Genomic DNA, 12,193 nt, shown 5'->3' with positions numbered 1-12,193 from the left:
CATCCGGGTCTGCTTATTGATACCGAAAGGCACTTGCACAAATGAACCAAGGCTCGTGGGATACGATCTTGAAAACACAAACAAAACTTATTCGCAGCCTCCGAGAGCAGCAAACCTAAATTCAGTGTCCACGAAGGTAGACGGGGCGACCATTATTAGCCAGCTCCCGATTGATTTAGTTCGCACGTTGTGGATGCTTTCTCATTAGCAAGTGACAGATGTTTAGAGTCGCACAAACGCAGAGAATCGCAAGGTAACTGCAGCCACTTTATGATTACACAGGAACGTCTTTCCACTTCATTTCGGGTCGCTTGGCTTTGAAAACGGATTAGGGGCTGCACGAAGCCCGCTATCACAACGCGAACTTTTCCTGCTGCCGCTATTTTGTTTGCTCGTGTATAATTGTATGACATTGATACACGCGTTTCCAGAATACGAATTGATTTTGCCGCATTTACTGATATAGCTGCGTAGCAGAGAGCAGCGTCTCGATATGCAACCACTGGCAGCCGCCTTCGTGCTCCATGTTCTGCCGACATCAGGCGTTGGTGTGTGTTTTCCTCATTTCATCCCAACTGATGGCAGGCTCACACCATCCGGTATTGTTTTGCAAGGAACTGGAGGCTCGTCTTCCGCGTCAGTGGCTTGGAACCACTGGAAACGTCACCGACGCGCGTGAGCACGTCCGGTTTCCGTAAAACTCATGCACCTCCTCGCCTCCAAACGGTCCACCTGTCGGTGGAGACCTACCCAGCCGTTTGCTGCTCCACATCCTACAGCCAAATTGCGTCCTTTTTGAGGAGATATCTCTGACTCCCATGCTACCCCAAGGCCGAAACTTCGCATGAAACGCTAAGTTACGTCGGCTCTTTTCTAGCACCTTTTTTGCGTCATTTCAAACTCGACAAAGACCAGCGCTCGGAGGAAATCTTGAGTGAAGGAGGTAGGACGGAAGGGTATGAGGATGAACGGAGAAAAAAAAGCATCTCCCCCTCCCACGTGCTTGCGTATACAGCTCGTTCCTCCAGTGACGAAGACGGCATTTTCCACAGGAGTTACAGCTGCATACATGGGGCGACTGACATGTCAGCGTCATTCAACAACCTCACCACAAGCAGCCCGTCGCGTTCTCATCCATGTGTATATTACCTTAGTTGATTAGATGCATATATGTATATATAAGAGAGTAATGCCACGTTACCTGGTTGAAGGAAGTGGCCTTTGCAGCTAGAAGCCAGGAACCACCTCAGTGCATTGGAATGAGCTATGTCGTTGGTACCGGTGACACACAGTCCCCACTGTATGCCAGAGGTAACTATCTTACCGGTTCAGTGAGCAAAGAGCGGGAAAACTGAAGGCTGTTTTCCCCAATCGATGCGCATACACACCGCATTTTTGTCTCTTACGCGAAAGAAAGAAACGCGGGAGGTGTGGCTAGAGAGCCAAAATAATAGACATGCAGGCTTCCACAAATTCCACGTTCCCGCTCTCCGATTTTGCCAAGAAACACTGTGGAGAGTACAACAGCTCGGCCTCCGGATGAACCTCCAAGCAATTCTGATTGTCCACCGTGTGTTTTGCCCCGTTTTGCTCTTAAAGTCTGCAAGCACCAGCACTCTCGACACACCGGTCCTTCAGAAAAATGTCAAAGATTGCACATGCCCTTGTCTTACTACCACAGGCTCAACACTACGAGTATTCAGTTGCACGTACACAGGCGGCTGCATCTATGTATGGGTGTGTGTACAAGACGAAGGAATTGCTTTCTGTTGAAGATTACGGGCTGGACGGTCGGAAGAGCGAAGCCTGTCGCTCTCTTTCTCGACACGTACAGCTGTACAGACACCTCATTGGTGCACATCTGCCTCGTTTCGATCTGCGTCAAGTTTGAGAATTGTGTTGCGTGGAAAGATTTGGGTTCCTCCCTGAGTCACCTGTAGCAGAGTCACGCGAAGAAAATTGACTGTATCGGCTTTCAGTGCGCATTTGGTTCGCGTCTTTTTTCTCTCTCGCTTCACCAACTCGCGCCGTTTCACTGTCCTAAAAAGCGTGTTGTGCCCCAGTCGCCGTCTTGATCACCACATACATGTGTTGCTGCAATTCTGCAATTCTCTAATCGGATTCGCAAGTGTATGGGCTTGCAGCGAAGTGCGCTCGACAAAAAACTACGGATCTCTCTCGGCGCTGACTACATGCTGACAAACGACTCGACTATCTGGCCGGCGTGCGCCACGGGACAGAGAGCTTCAAAGGTGATTCGCGGTTTTTCTTTTTACTTGCAGAGCATTTCTCGGCGGACTGGGTCGAGAAGGTGAAAAGCAGAAAACGCCCGCATGTACGAATTTCACATGCACCAGTTCCACGTAGTACGGCGCGCACGAGCACGGGTACCCTAGAAAAAATGCTAGTGCTATAAGCTCGCATTCTTCCGCGCTTGCCGTGGACATCGAGCCATCTCGGACGGCGCCGATTCAGGCGCGCTCTCGCGAGGCGACGAGGAAAAGGAAATCCAGTACTGGCGGGGTTTCTTTTGCGGTGTTTCTGGTGACAAAAGCGGGAAAGCCTTTTGATTCCTCTGAAGCAGGAAGAGCAAACCAGAGACTAGGGCGCTTAGCTTCACTCTCCTTGGTCGCCTTTGTCGTCGAAATCACCCTGTGGCGCGCTGCCCAGGTCTAGAGGCCGGGAAGGTCAGAGCTGCTTTCCTGCGTGTATGCACGTTCCATTTGCTCTCAAATCTCTGTGGAAGAGAACGCGCCGTTTCAGATTCTTGCCTGTGCGTCCCTCAATCTGTGCTTTTGTGTGTGTACACGTGTCGCATACCTACGATGTCCGAGCGTATATGCCAGCGCATCTCGCTGCTGGTGTATCCTTCATAGCAGCCATGTGGAATGGGTGTCCATGCGGCTGAAAGAAGAGAGGGAGAGAAGAAATCCGGGGTTTCGCGTTCTTGCTGGCCGAGAAGTCGTGCTTTCCAATTTCTTTCCGTCACTTTCGGGCTGCATGCTTTTCCCCGTCCAAGTTCCTCGCCTTTTTAGGGACTTTTTGCCCGCGAGAGCACCCATCTTCCTGTACGCCGGTCGACTAATATCTCGTCTCTCTTCCACAACACCCTGGAAGCCCTCTCGCCTGCGAAAGCGGTGGCGCGTTCTTTTCCTCGTGGGTTGTTTTTTACGCTTTCCCCCTTTCTTTTCGTTTTCTTTGCCTAGTCGTCTTTGACAGTCCCCAAAAGATCGCTTTTTTCTCTTGCGGTTTCCCTTCTTTTCCTCTTTTCCACGCGCGCAAGCCGCGGGCTACACGGTTCCTCCACCGTCCGCCTCTCTTCCGGTGAAACACGTTGACCGCTGGATTTTTCGTCTCTCTCGGTTTCTCGCCTTCGGAGGAACCGGCCTTTTCAAGTTGTGAGTTTCGCCGCGCTCTTTTCTTGTCTTCCAGAAAAGCCCACCTCTGTGCCAGCGGCTCCTCTGTCTATTTTCCGTGTCTCTTCGCTCTCTCGTCCCCTTTTTGCCACCGCGTGCGCTGTGGACAAGTGCCTACGCCCGTTCCCTCGCTTTTTCTTGCTCTTCCGTACGTTCCCCCCCCGTGAGTTCTCCCGTTTCTTCTTCTGTAGCTTCTCTTTGATGCGCTCGCTCCTGTGGTCGCGGGGCGAACGTGCGTTGAGTTGTCTTTTCCCGCTGTGTGGCGCTCGGAGACCGTGGTGAACAGCCTGCCACGTGAGAGCTGTGTTCCGTGAGCCGAGTGGTTTTTTGCCTGTGTCGTTTTCTCCGTTTCTGTGCTTTTCGCCGACGAATTACTGAAATTTCGCCGACGGATAGCAAGACTAGGAGGCGCCGCTTTCTCGTTTCGCACTTCCCCATTTGTGCGCCTTTTTATCGTCACACTGACGGGCCGGTTCCCGTCTCTCAACTGTATGCGTTCTTTCGGGCTCTTTTGGTTCGCCGTGTATCTCCTCGCTACTCTCCCTACTTGGTCTCACTTGCCTCTTGTAGGTAGACCTTTCCATTTTCGCCGAGAGACATCTGCATCCCGTTCACCCGGTGTCTATGCAGTGCCCCTCACGGCTGGGTGTGCTCTTTGCGCTTCCGTTTCTCTGTTGGGATCCTCTTTAGTGTTTTAAGTTCTCGGGTTTTTTCGCTCGGAAAACCGAGACACAGCCAGATTTCGGCGTGGAAGACGTTCCTTTTTGGCAATATTCCTCGTTTCTCGTCCCCGTTCTCCGCGATGCTTCCTCCCATTTCCCGGTCATTCAATGACGCCCATTAACTTTCTTCATGTGTCTTTTCCCGTGTTTTTGCAGGTATCAGAACACGCCCACTTTCTGTTTCTCTTCTGTTCGTGGAGTCGCTGTCCTCTCTCCGAGAGCGAAGCCTCGCGTCTTTCCTCGTACCCTTGAGCGCGCTGGCGGGCTGCACAAAGGAGGCTGCCTCTCAGATGTAAAGTTTTTTCGAGACGACGAGCCTCGGCGATGCGCGAAGAGATAAGATTGTAAGCCTGTATGCGCGCGTTCAGTGCTGCCGCGGAACTTTTCGCTCAAGCGACGGGATCTCCCGTGACATTCCCTCCCGCCGGCGCAGGAATAGGCCTGGGGTTCTTTCACTGCGTGCTTCGCCTTTCGCTTTTTCGTCGGTCACTTGTCCAAAAACATCTCTTTTTACCAACAAGACGTCGTGAATCTGGTATCTGCTAAAATGTGTGTCATCGCCGGGGGACACACGCGTGTCGCGTCTATTCTACCTGTGTTGTGTGGTAGATGAGTCCACGTCAACTTTCGGAGAGGAAAAGTTTATCGCCATCACTCCCCGGGAACCTCAAACGTCTTACTCCCTTTGTGGATCCACGTGCGTAGAATAGGTCTACACACGTGCACATTAGTACGCAGTGTGTTCATGCATATATATATATATATATATATATATACATACATACATATGCATATTCATATATATACATATATAAACATATCTCTATATGTATATGTATAGACGTATTTGCGTACATGCACATGTACATACGCATTTTTTTTGCTTTTTCGTGCCGGCTCTTGCGTAGCCGTCTTGACCGGGAGCCCCTTGCGCAGAGGTTTTCTCTGTCTTCAGAGTAGCAGCTGCACTCGCGAGACTATCATCAGGAGCGAAAGTTGCAGAGTGCGTTTCTGGCGCGCCTTACCGAGTCTTGAAACGCGTGGCTGTTTCCTCTCAGGAACACACTCGAGCAGTTGCACTTCGAACATCGGAGATCCTTGCTGTAGCGGCACTATGGTGCTCGCTTCTCACCAATCGTCGCAGAATCAACTCCTCCCTATGCAGCCTGCGTAAGTCCACAGGAAGAAAGGAAACGTGAGGCTTTGTATGCGGCCCAGGTGCATGCATACGCAGGTCTGTGCAAACACAGACGCACAGAGGATCCGCGTTTTCTGTGCCGCGGACGGCTCTTTTTTCAAAGCGAATTCGCCGTGTCAACCTGCCGCCATCGGTGAATGCGTATGCATTTACTTATATATATATATATATATATGCGCCGCGTATGCAGTGTATGTGTGCTGCACGCCGCTGATTGCGGAGTCTTTTTTTTCTTTGGTAGGATGCAGATATGGAGAGTATATGCGGCATGTGGATATATCTGTGTAGGTTTGTGCGAGAGAGTGCATCCGTGGCTCTGTAGGTCGCCCGTCTTTGGGTCTTTGCGTGCACCGCCATTTTCGCTTCTGCGGTGTTCGGTCCCTCTCCACCCCAAAAACCATTCTTTTGAGCATACAAACCCTTTTATGCTTACCATGAAACGGCACCCAGCTGTGTATTTCTGTGTATGTGCATTATGTCTTTGTGTTTGTGTCTAAAAGAGTGAGGTCTGTGTGCCTGCGCGAAGGACGTGAATGGCTGTCTGAGAGTCTCCTTTTTGCGTCCTTTTCTTTGCAGGTTGCGGGTGGAGTGTACGACGTGGCACCGGGATAGCCACGACTTGTTTGACTACGAGACGCGACATGTGAACGTGAAGCAGTTCGTGGTGACGCGTTCCGCGCGCCTATTTCGTATGGATGCAGACATCAACTGCGTGCTCGAATCCGCCCCCATCCCGGTCCCCGCCGCCCTCGCGCAGCCTGCCAGCGGAGGCGCGTCAAACCTCGCCACGCCGGAGGGCCAAGAGAGCGCCGTCAGTGGAGCCCAGAGCGCGACCGGGGACTCGGGCGACGGAGACGCCGCGCCGGCACCATCTGGAGGCACACGCCGAGAGCAGAATAGGCAAGAAGAGGCAGGCGCGAGCGCCGCACAGGGAGCGGCGAACACAGCTGGCGTCACTCAAGGAGAGTCGCAGAATGCCAACAACACAGCGCCGACTGCCCAGACTTCGGCCGCCGGGGCGGTCGCGGCTGTCGCAGCAGCGTCCAGCACGAGCTCACCGCCTCTCTTATCCACGGACTTCCTTCTCTCGATCAAATGCGTGAAAGACAGTAAGGAACGGGCGAGACTGGGAAGAAAGGGGATAAGAGGGTCGTGGAAGAGAGAAAGAGAAGCGCGACTCGGAAGGGTCAAGAGGAGGGTGCGGGGTGGAAACGTACCCCGTCGTGTCGGGGGGCCGGAACGAAAGGGAGGAGAGGTTTTCCGTACGCGCGTAGTAGCGATGGGCGTTTCTGTTTCTCACGTGTGCGCCGAATAATGGAGGAAGGGTGTACGCGCCCCGTTGCGTGTCGGACGGAGTTTGCGTGAAAATCGATAGACCGGGTATTTATGCCGCGAACGTAGTTCGAGGCATTTATAGTTACACCCGATGCACACAGGGAGAAACAGCGGGGAGAAAAAGAGGTGTGAGGCTCGAGAGAGGTTGTGGAGGACAGAGTCTTTTTTTGGGGGGAGACGGGTGAATCGACGAGAGATAGGGGTAGGCGCACATGCGTTTGTGTGTGCCTGTGGGGAACGTCTTGGAGGCGGCTCTTTTTTTACGGGATGACACGCCTTGCGCCGGTGTCTTTGCTGTTGCAGGCAAATTCGTGATTGTGCCGGCAGATCGGTCGCTCTGCGGTTCCTCCAGCACGACTCTGGTCCCCAAGAAGCTCTGGTCGATCGTCCGCGAACACAACAACAACAAGCACATCCTTCAGGAAGGCGACGTCATCAAGTTGGGACGTTTCAAACTGCGAGTCAAGCAACTGGTGACGAAGAAGAAATCGGAAGAGAGCGCCGCGATGGAGGGGGAGGGAGAAGGCGCGCCGGGCGATGACGACGCCGCCCCTGAACTCCGCCTCGAAGACGGGGAACCTCCGGTCTCACGTGCAGCCCCAGAGTGAGTCTTCCCAACCCCTTTCAAACATCCATTTTTTACATGCAGTTGCATATGTATTTGTGTGTAGAAGAAAAGGTGGGCGCATGCACCGCGGGGAAGAAGCAGACAGTGTGAATGACTAGAGCTTCCAAGCGTGTCTGACGTATCTGGAGAAATGACAGCAGGAGTCTTTGAAGCTGTAACCAGAAAAAGCACGGCTTCAATTCACGTACCGTCACGTGCCCGACGGATGCCGAACGCCTCGTCATAGCTGTTTCAGAGCAAACCTATACAGACATACAAATGGTGTACGTAGTTCGCCTATATATTTGTAGATCCCTATTTTCACGCTATAGCCTATATGTATTTGTCTTTTTTGTGTCGACGTTGTGGTTTTCTTTTCAGGGAGATGCAGTGCCGCATTTGCCTCCTTGAGGGCAACCAAGAGGGCGATCCTCTGATCTCTCCGTGTGAATGTAAAGGCAGCATCAAGTTCGTCCACGTCCAGTGTCTTCGCCACTGGATCAACGGCCGTCTCAATCTCAACGAACAGCAACAGCGCAGCGCCTTCTTCTTCAAGCAGATCCACTGCGAACTTTGCAAGGTGCCCTACCCCACAGCCGTCAAATACGAGAGAGACGATGGACAGGCTGCAGGTAAGCGGAAACAACGCGCACAGAGAGATACACACACAGTCATTCCTGTTGGTGCTAACGTTTTGCAATTCTTCCCACCATACTTGTATTTATAGGTCTATCACTTTTTTTATCTTTTTTTGTCTGTAAAGCTATCCATATACATTCGTGCAGTCGCGGCGGGGTTTCGATTGCGTGTGAGACGAGGCAAGGTGTTTGGACAAGTTTCTTTTTTCAGAGCGCATGCAAGTCGTGTCTGTGCCAAGAACGGAGCCGCCATTCATAATCTTGGAGAACATGGTGGGGGTCCAGCAGAAGGGCGTTCACGTCATCAGTATGGCCTCCAAGAAAGACTTGAAACTGGTAAGGACACGCGCACAGAATACCTCTGTGTTTCTCAAGGCGGCTGTCCAAAGCGCATGAAAAAAAACTCGAGGCTCCAGAAGAACCGAAGTCTGTGGAGCTCCGCGGTTCTTTCTGCACGCACGCCCCTGCACGGCGCTAGCTTCTTCAGGCACAAAACTCGTGGCCCGTTATACCTTCGCCGGAGATATATATATATATATATATATATAATAGGGTAGAGTTTTACACGTTTTTTGGGTGTGGGATGCCGTGTTTGCATGCGTGTGTTTTTTTCAGGGCCGAGGCCACGAGTCGGACGTGCGCATTCCCGACGTCTCGATCTCTCGCTACCACGCGACGATTCGCTTCGTCGATGGTCACTTTCAGTTGGAAGATCACAACTCCAAGTTCGGCACCCTCGTCTGTCTCCGCAAAGCCTTCCCCGTCGGCGATGTCGGTAAGCAAAACTCTTTGTAAACTCCCGACTTGTATACACGTTACACAGAAAAATGCATATACGTCATGCCTGTACATATATATATATATATATATATATATGAGAGTAGATGTTTAACTCTCGAGTTCTGTGGTTGAAACCGTTTCTTAGGTACGGTTTTTCGACAAAAATGTTTTGGTGATGATGCGGTTGTACGCGTGGTGATGGATAATTTTGAAGGTGGCCGTGGGCGTTTCCGTTTTTTTTTCTGTTCAGACGTCGCTCTCCAAGTGGGACGCAGCGTCGTGAAGTTTTCTCTCGACGAGGCGCCGTTGAACGCCCCGGCAATCGCTGACGTCTCAAACGAAATCCAGCGCCAGCAGTCCCTGATTCCTGGTACGCGGAGAAACAGAACTGCTACAGGCGAGATGCAGACAGTCTACACTATATTTATATGCATGTACCGTTTACACCTATACGAGTATATACGTGGGTGTGCATGTGTATCGTGGGACGCAACCGACGTTCTGTATGTGGAAGTGATGGCGGCCTCTCTTAATCTGTGACTCCCGTTCTAGGGGTCCGTGTGCATCTGCTTACATAAACATGTATCCGTCTGCAGTGTGTGTAGGCTCAAGCATGCGCCTGTACTTGTTGCGTTTATACCCCATTCGTGCGTGGCGTTTCGTTTCTCAGAGCCGTCTTTCACTCCGGAGCAGTCTTCTTCTTCGGCACCGCTTTCGGGCAGCGCCTCGTCGGCAGGGCCCTCGTCAGCTCAGAGCGCAGGTGCACACGCGTCGCTGTCATCTCGGCTGCCGCCGCACCACGTTCTGGCCTCTCTTCTGTCAGCAGACATTCGTCAGCACCAGGCTTCTTCCTCTATCTCGTCTCATGGTGCTCACGGCGCGAACTTCTTCAGCGACTTCCAGCTGCCTCCCCACCTCGCTTCGGCGCCCCCGGGCGTCGCCGCGGCGGCGGCTGCTCTGGCCGCCGCGACCGCGGTCGCAAACCGCGGCGCGCCGGTCTCGGGCCGGAGCTCCGGAACGTCCCCTTCGACCGCGTTGGGCTCCAACGCGGGCCCGGCGGGCAACGCCGCCGCTGCAGACGCGGCGGCGGCGGCGGCCGCGGCGGCCGCAGCGGCGGCTCGCTTTGAAGAGGCGATTGCGGCGGCGGCCGCCGCTGCGGCGGCGGCGAATCAAGTCTCGGGCAGTCGCGCTGGGCACCCAGCCCCGCACGGGGCGCAAGTCGAAGGGTCGGCGCTGGGGGGCCTTGACGCGCAGGCAGCTCTCAGCGAAGGCAACGTGGCGACGAGTGCAGGACGCCAGGGGACAGCGAGCGGCAGCTACGGCGACTCTGTCCCGCCGTTCCTGGGCCTCCCGCATTCGCGTGGGGCCAATGGTGCAACTTCGGGGGCGGCTGTGGGGGCTTCCAGCGGCTCGAACGCGTTCGTGCATGCAAACGCGAGTGCTCAGCAGCTGTTTGCGCTCCACCAGCAACTACAGCAGCTCCAGCAGGCGCAGATGTCTGGAAACAACGCGCTCTTTTCCCGTTCGCTTCCAGGCATGTCTCAGCAAGTTCCCCTCCATCTGGCCCTCGCGGCGGTTCTCCAGCAGCAACAAGAAGCGGCGGCAGCGGCTGCGGCGGCGAGCCGCGCATACGAGAACCTCGGGGCTCAGAGTGGCAACTATCTCGCGTCTGTGCCCGTCTCTCAGGGACAGCTCGGGGGGAGTGCGAGTGTTCCGAGCAACAGTCCGCGCGCGACTCCTGCGCAGACGGGCACCAGCAGCCCGCTCGCGAGCGTGCAGGCAGGCGCCTCCCACGGGTCCGCGGCACCGGGCGGATCTTTTTACGGCGGGAGCGCGCCCGCAAACCACACGCCGCGCGGCGTTCCAGGGAGCGCAAGAGCCGAGAGCTACGCGCCGATCGTCAGTTCTGGAGCCGTGAACGGATTCCACGCGTCGCCGCGGAGCGTGCATGCGCTGGGGACGACGCACGCAGGGGCCTTCCCCGGTTCTCAGGGCGGGGCGGGGCCCGCCGTTCCCGCCGGGACGGGAAACGCACCAAGTGGAGCCTCCGGCGGCGTGCCGCACTGCATGCAGCAACAGGGTCTGAGCTACCCAGTCGAAGAGACGGGCAGCCACGCCGCTACGACCGGCAGCGGGGGCCGCGTGTCGTCCGACGGTGCCGCACCAGGCAGCGTGTGGCTCGGGGGGAACTGCGGAACCAGTTTGTAAAGGAACGGGCGAGAAGACACAAGGGGGCGAGCGTGGAAGAAGAGAGAAGGAAGTGGGTCGGTGGAAGGCTGCGAGGAGGCGTGTTGGGCGCAGGTGTGAAGCAGAGAGGGTGCGTGGTGCGACGGCCCCGTTATGAACTTGGCGAAAAGAGGGAGAGACAAAGAGAGTTGCAAAGGGTAATTTCTGAGGACAACGAGAGGAGAGAAAGCGAAGGTACCCGCTTGTGCCCAGGAGAACACCGACACGAGTACGAGGTGCGCGCTGCGCGGGTGGAAAGGCAGAAAGAAACTGTGGAGAGGGTCTTTAGGCGGAGGATTTGCGCCGGAGGCCTGTGGGGAAACGACCGTGCGAACGAGAGAGACACGCAGCGAGAAGATCCACAGCGTTTCCGATGGCTCTGTGGAGGTTCTGCACGTTGCGCGGCTCAAAGAGAGGCGGGCGGCGCGGATGCGCCCGAGAAGACTGACTCGAGGGAGGCTCTTCTTCACAAGGGAAAATGCAGCAACACGGGTTTTGGTGCGTTTCGTAATTCGAGACTGTCGAGAGGCGTGGAGCGGGGTTGAAGAACAACAGGTCACAACGCGGCTTCCACCGTGTTCACACTCTGTCGGACTTCTGCTCGTCTCCCAAACACGTATGTGCCGAGTACCTCTTTATTTCTACTCTCCCTATATTTACATATATGTATATATATGTATATGCATGTGTTTTTACACGCGCTGAGCGTTTCTCTAGAAAAGTGGATGTATTTTGCGAGAGGAGGCGTTGCAAAGCGACCGGCGAGGCAGTGGGTGCTCGAGGCGGACTGTCTCCGGGCGGGTCAGGCCGGGGGTTCGTTGTGCGTGCCGAGTGTAGAAGAGACAACTGTAGAAAGGTTCTGGTGCGGAAGACTGGTGAAGATGTACAGCTTCGAACTCGAGACGGAAGTTGAGGACGCAGGCGCGCGGTGTCCGCCACGTGTCTGCGAGGGGAAGCGCTCTCGTGTGCGACAGCGTGGATGCGTCTCTCGGGGCCTCTGTCCACGCACCATTTTGCTTAACCAACTCGATCGGACAGCAGGAGAGGCAGTCTTCGAATCGACACACCGTCACCGGCAGACGAGAAAAGAACCGCTAGGCAAAACACACGGCTCTGCTTGTTTCGCACTTGCCCCACCAAGTCCTTCCCTGTGAACGGAGGGGGGGGCGGGGGGGAAAGGCTGTTGTTCGCAGTCTCAGAGCCCCGATGTGGAATCCCTCGTGGCGCTGTGTGGTGTGGAGGGAAGCGAACTGCGTCTGATATACCGTAGA

General features: G+C 54.8%; 1 protein-coding gene across 1 annotated transcript; it reads left to right on the top strand.

The window, feature by feature from the left end:
* Positions 1–5,252: 5,252 nt before the first annotated feature.
* NCLIV_0220 (zinc finger (C3HC4 type) / FHA domain-containing protein) lies at positions 5,253–10,904 on the top strand (the record flags this gene model as incomplete). Its single annotated transcript, XM_003882401.1, has 8 exons — positions 5,253–5,308; positions 5,913–6,445; positions 6,975–7,275; positions 7,660–7,910; positions 8,128–8,252; positions 8,532–8,691; positions 8,947–9,066; positions 9,367–10,904. The coding sequence occupies 8 exons, from the start codon at positions 5,253–5,255 to the stop codon at positions 10,902–10,904; spliced, it is 3,084 nt and encodes a 1,027-aa protein (XP_003882450.1).
* Between the last annotated feature and the right edge of the window lie 1,289 nt (positions 10,905–12,193).

This window comes from Neospora caninum, chromosome VIIa (assembly GCF_000208865.1).
Source record: "Neospora caninum Liverpool complete genome, chromosome VIIa".
In the NCBI taxonomy this organism is placed as follows: Eukaryota; Apicomplexa; class Conoidasida; order Eucoccidiorida; family Sarcocystidae; genus Neospora; species Neospora caninum.
The sequence above is the reverse complement of the archived record's forward strand: the minus strand, read 5'-3'. Positions and strand labels throughout refer to the sequence as shown.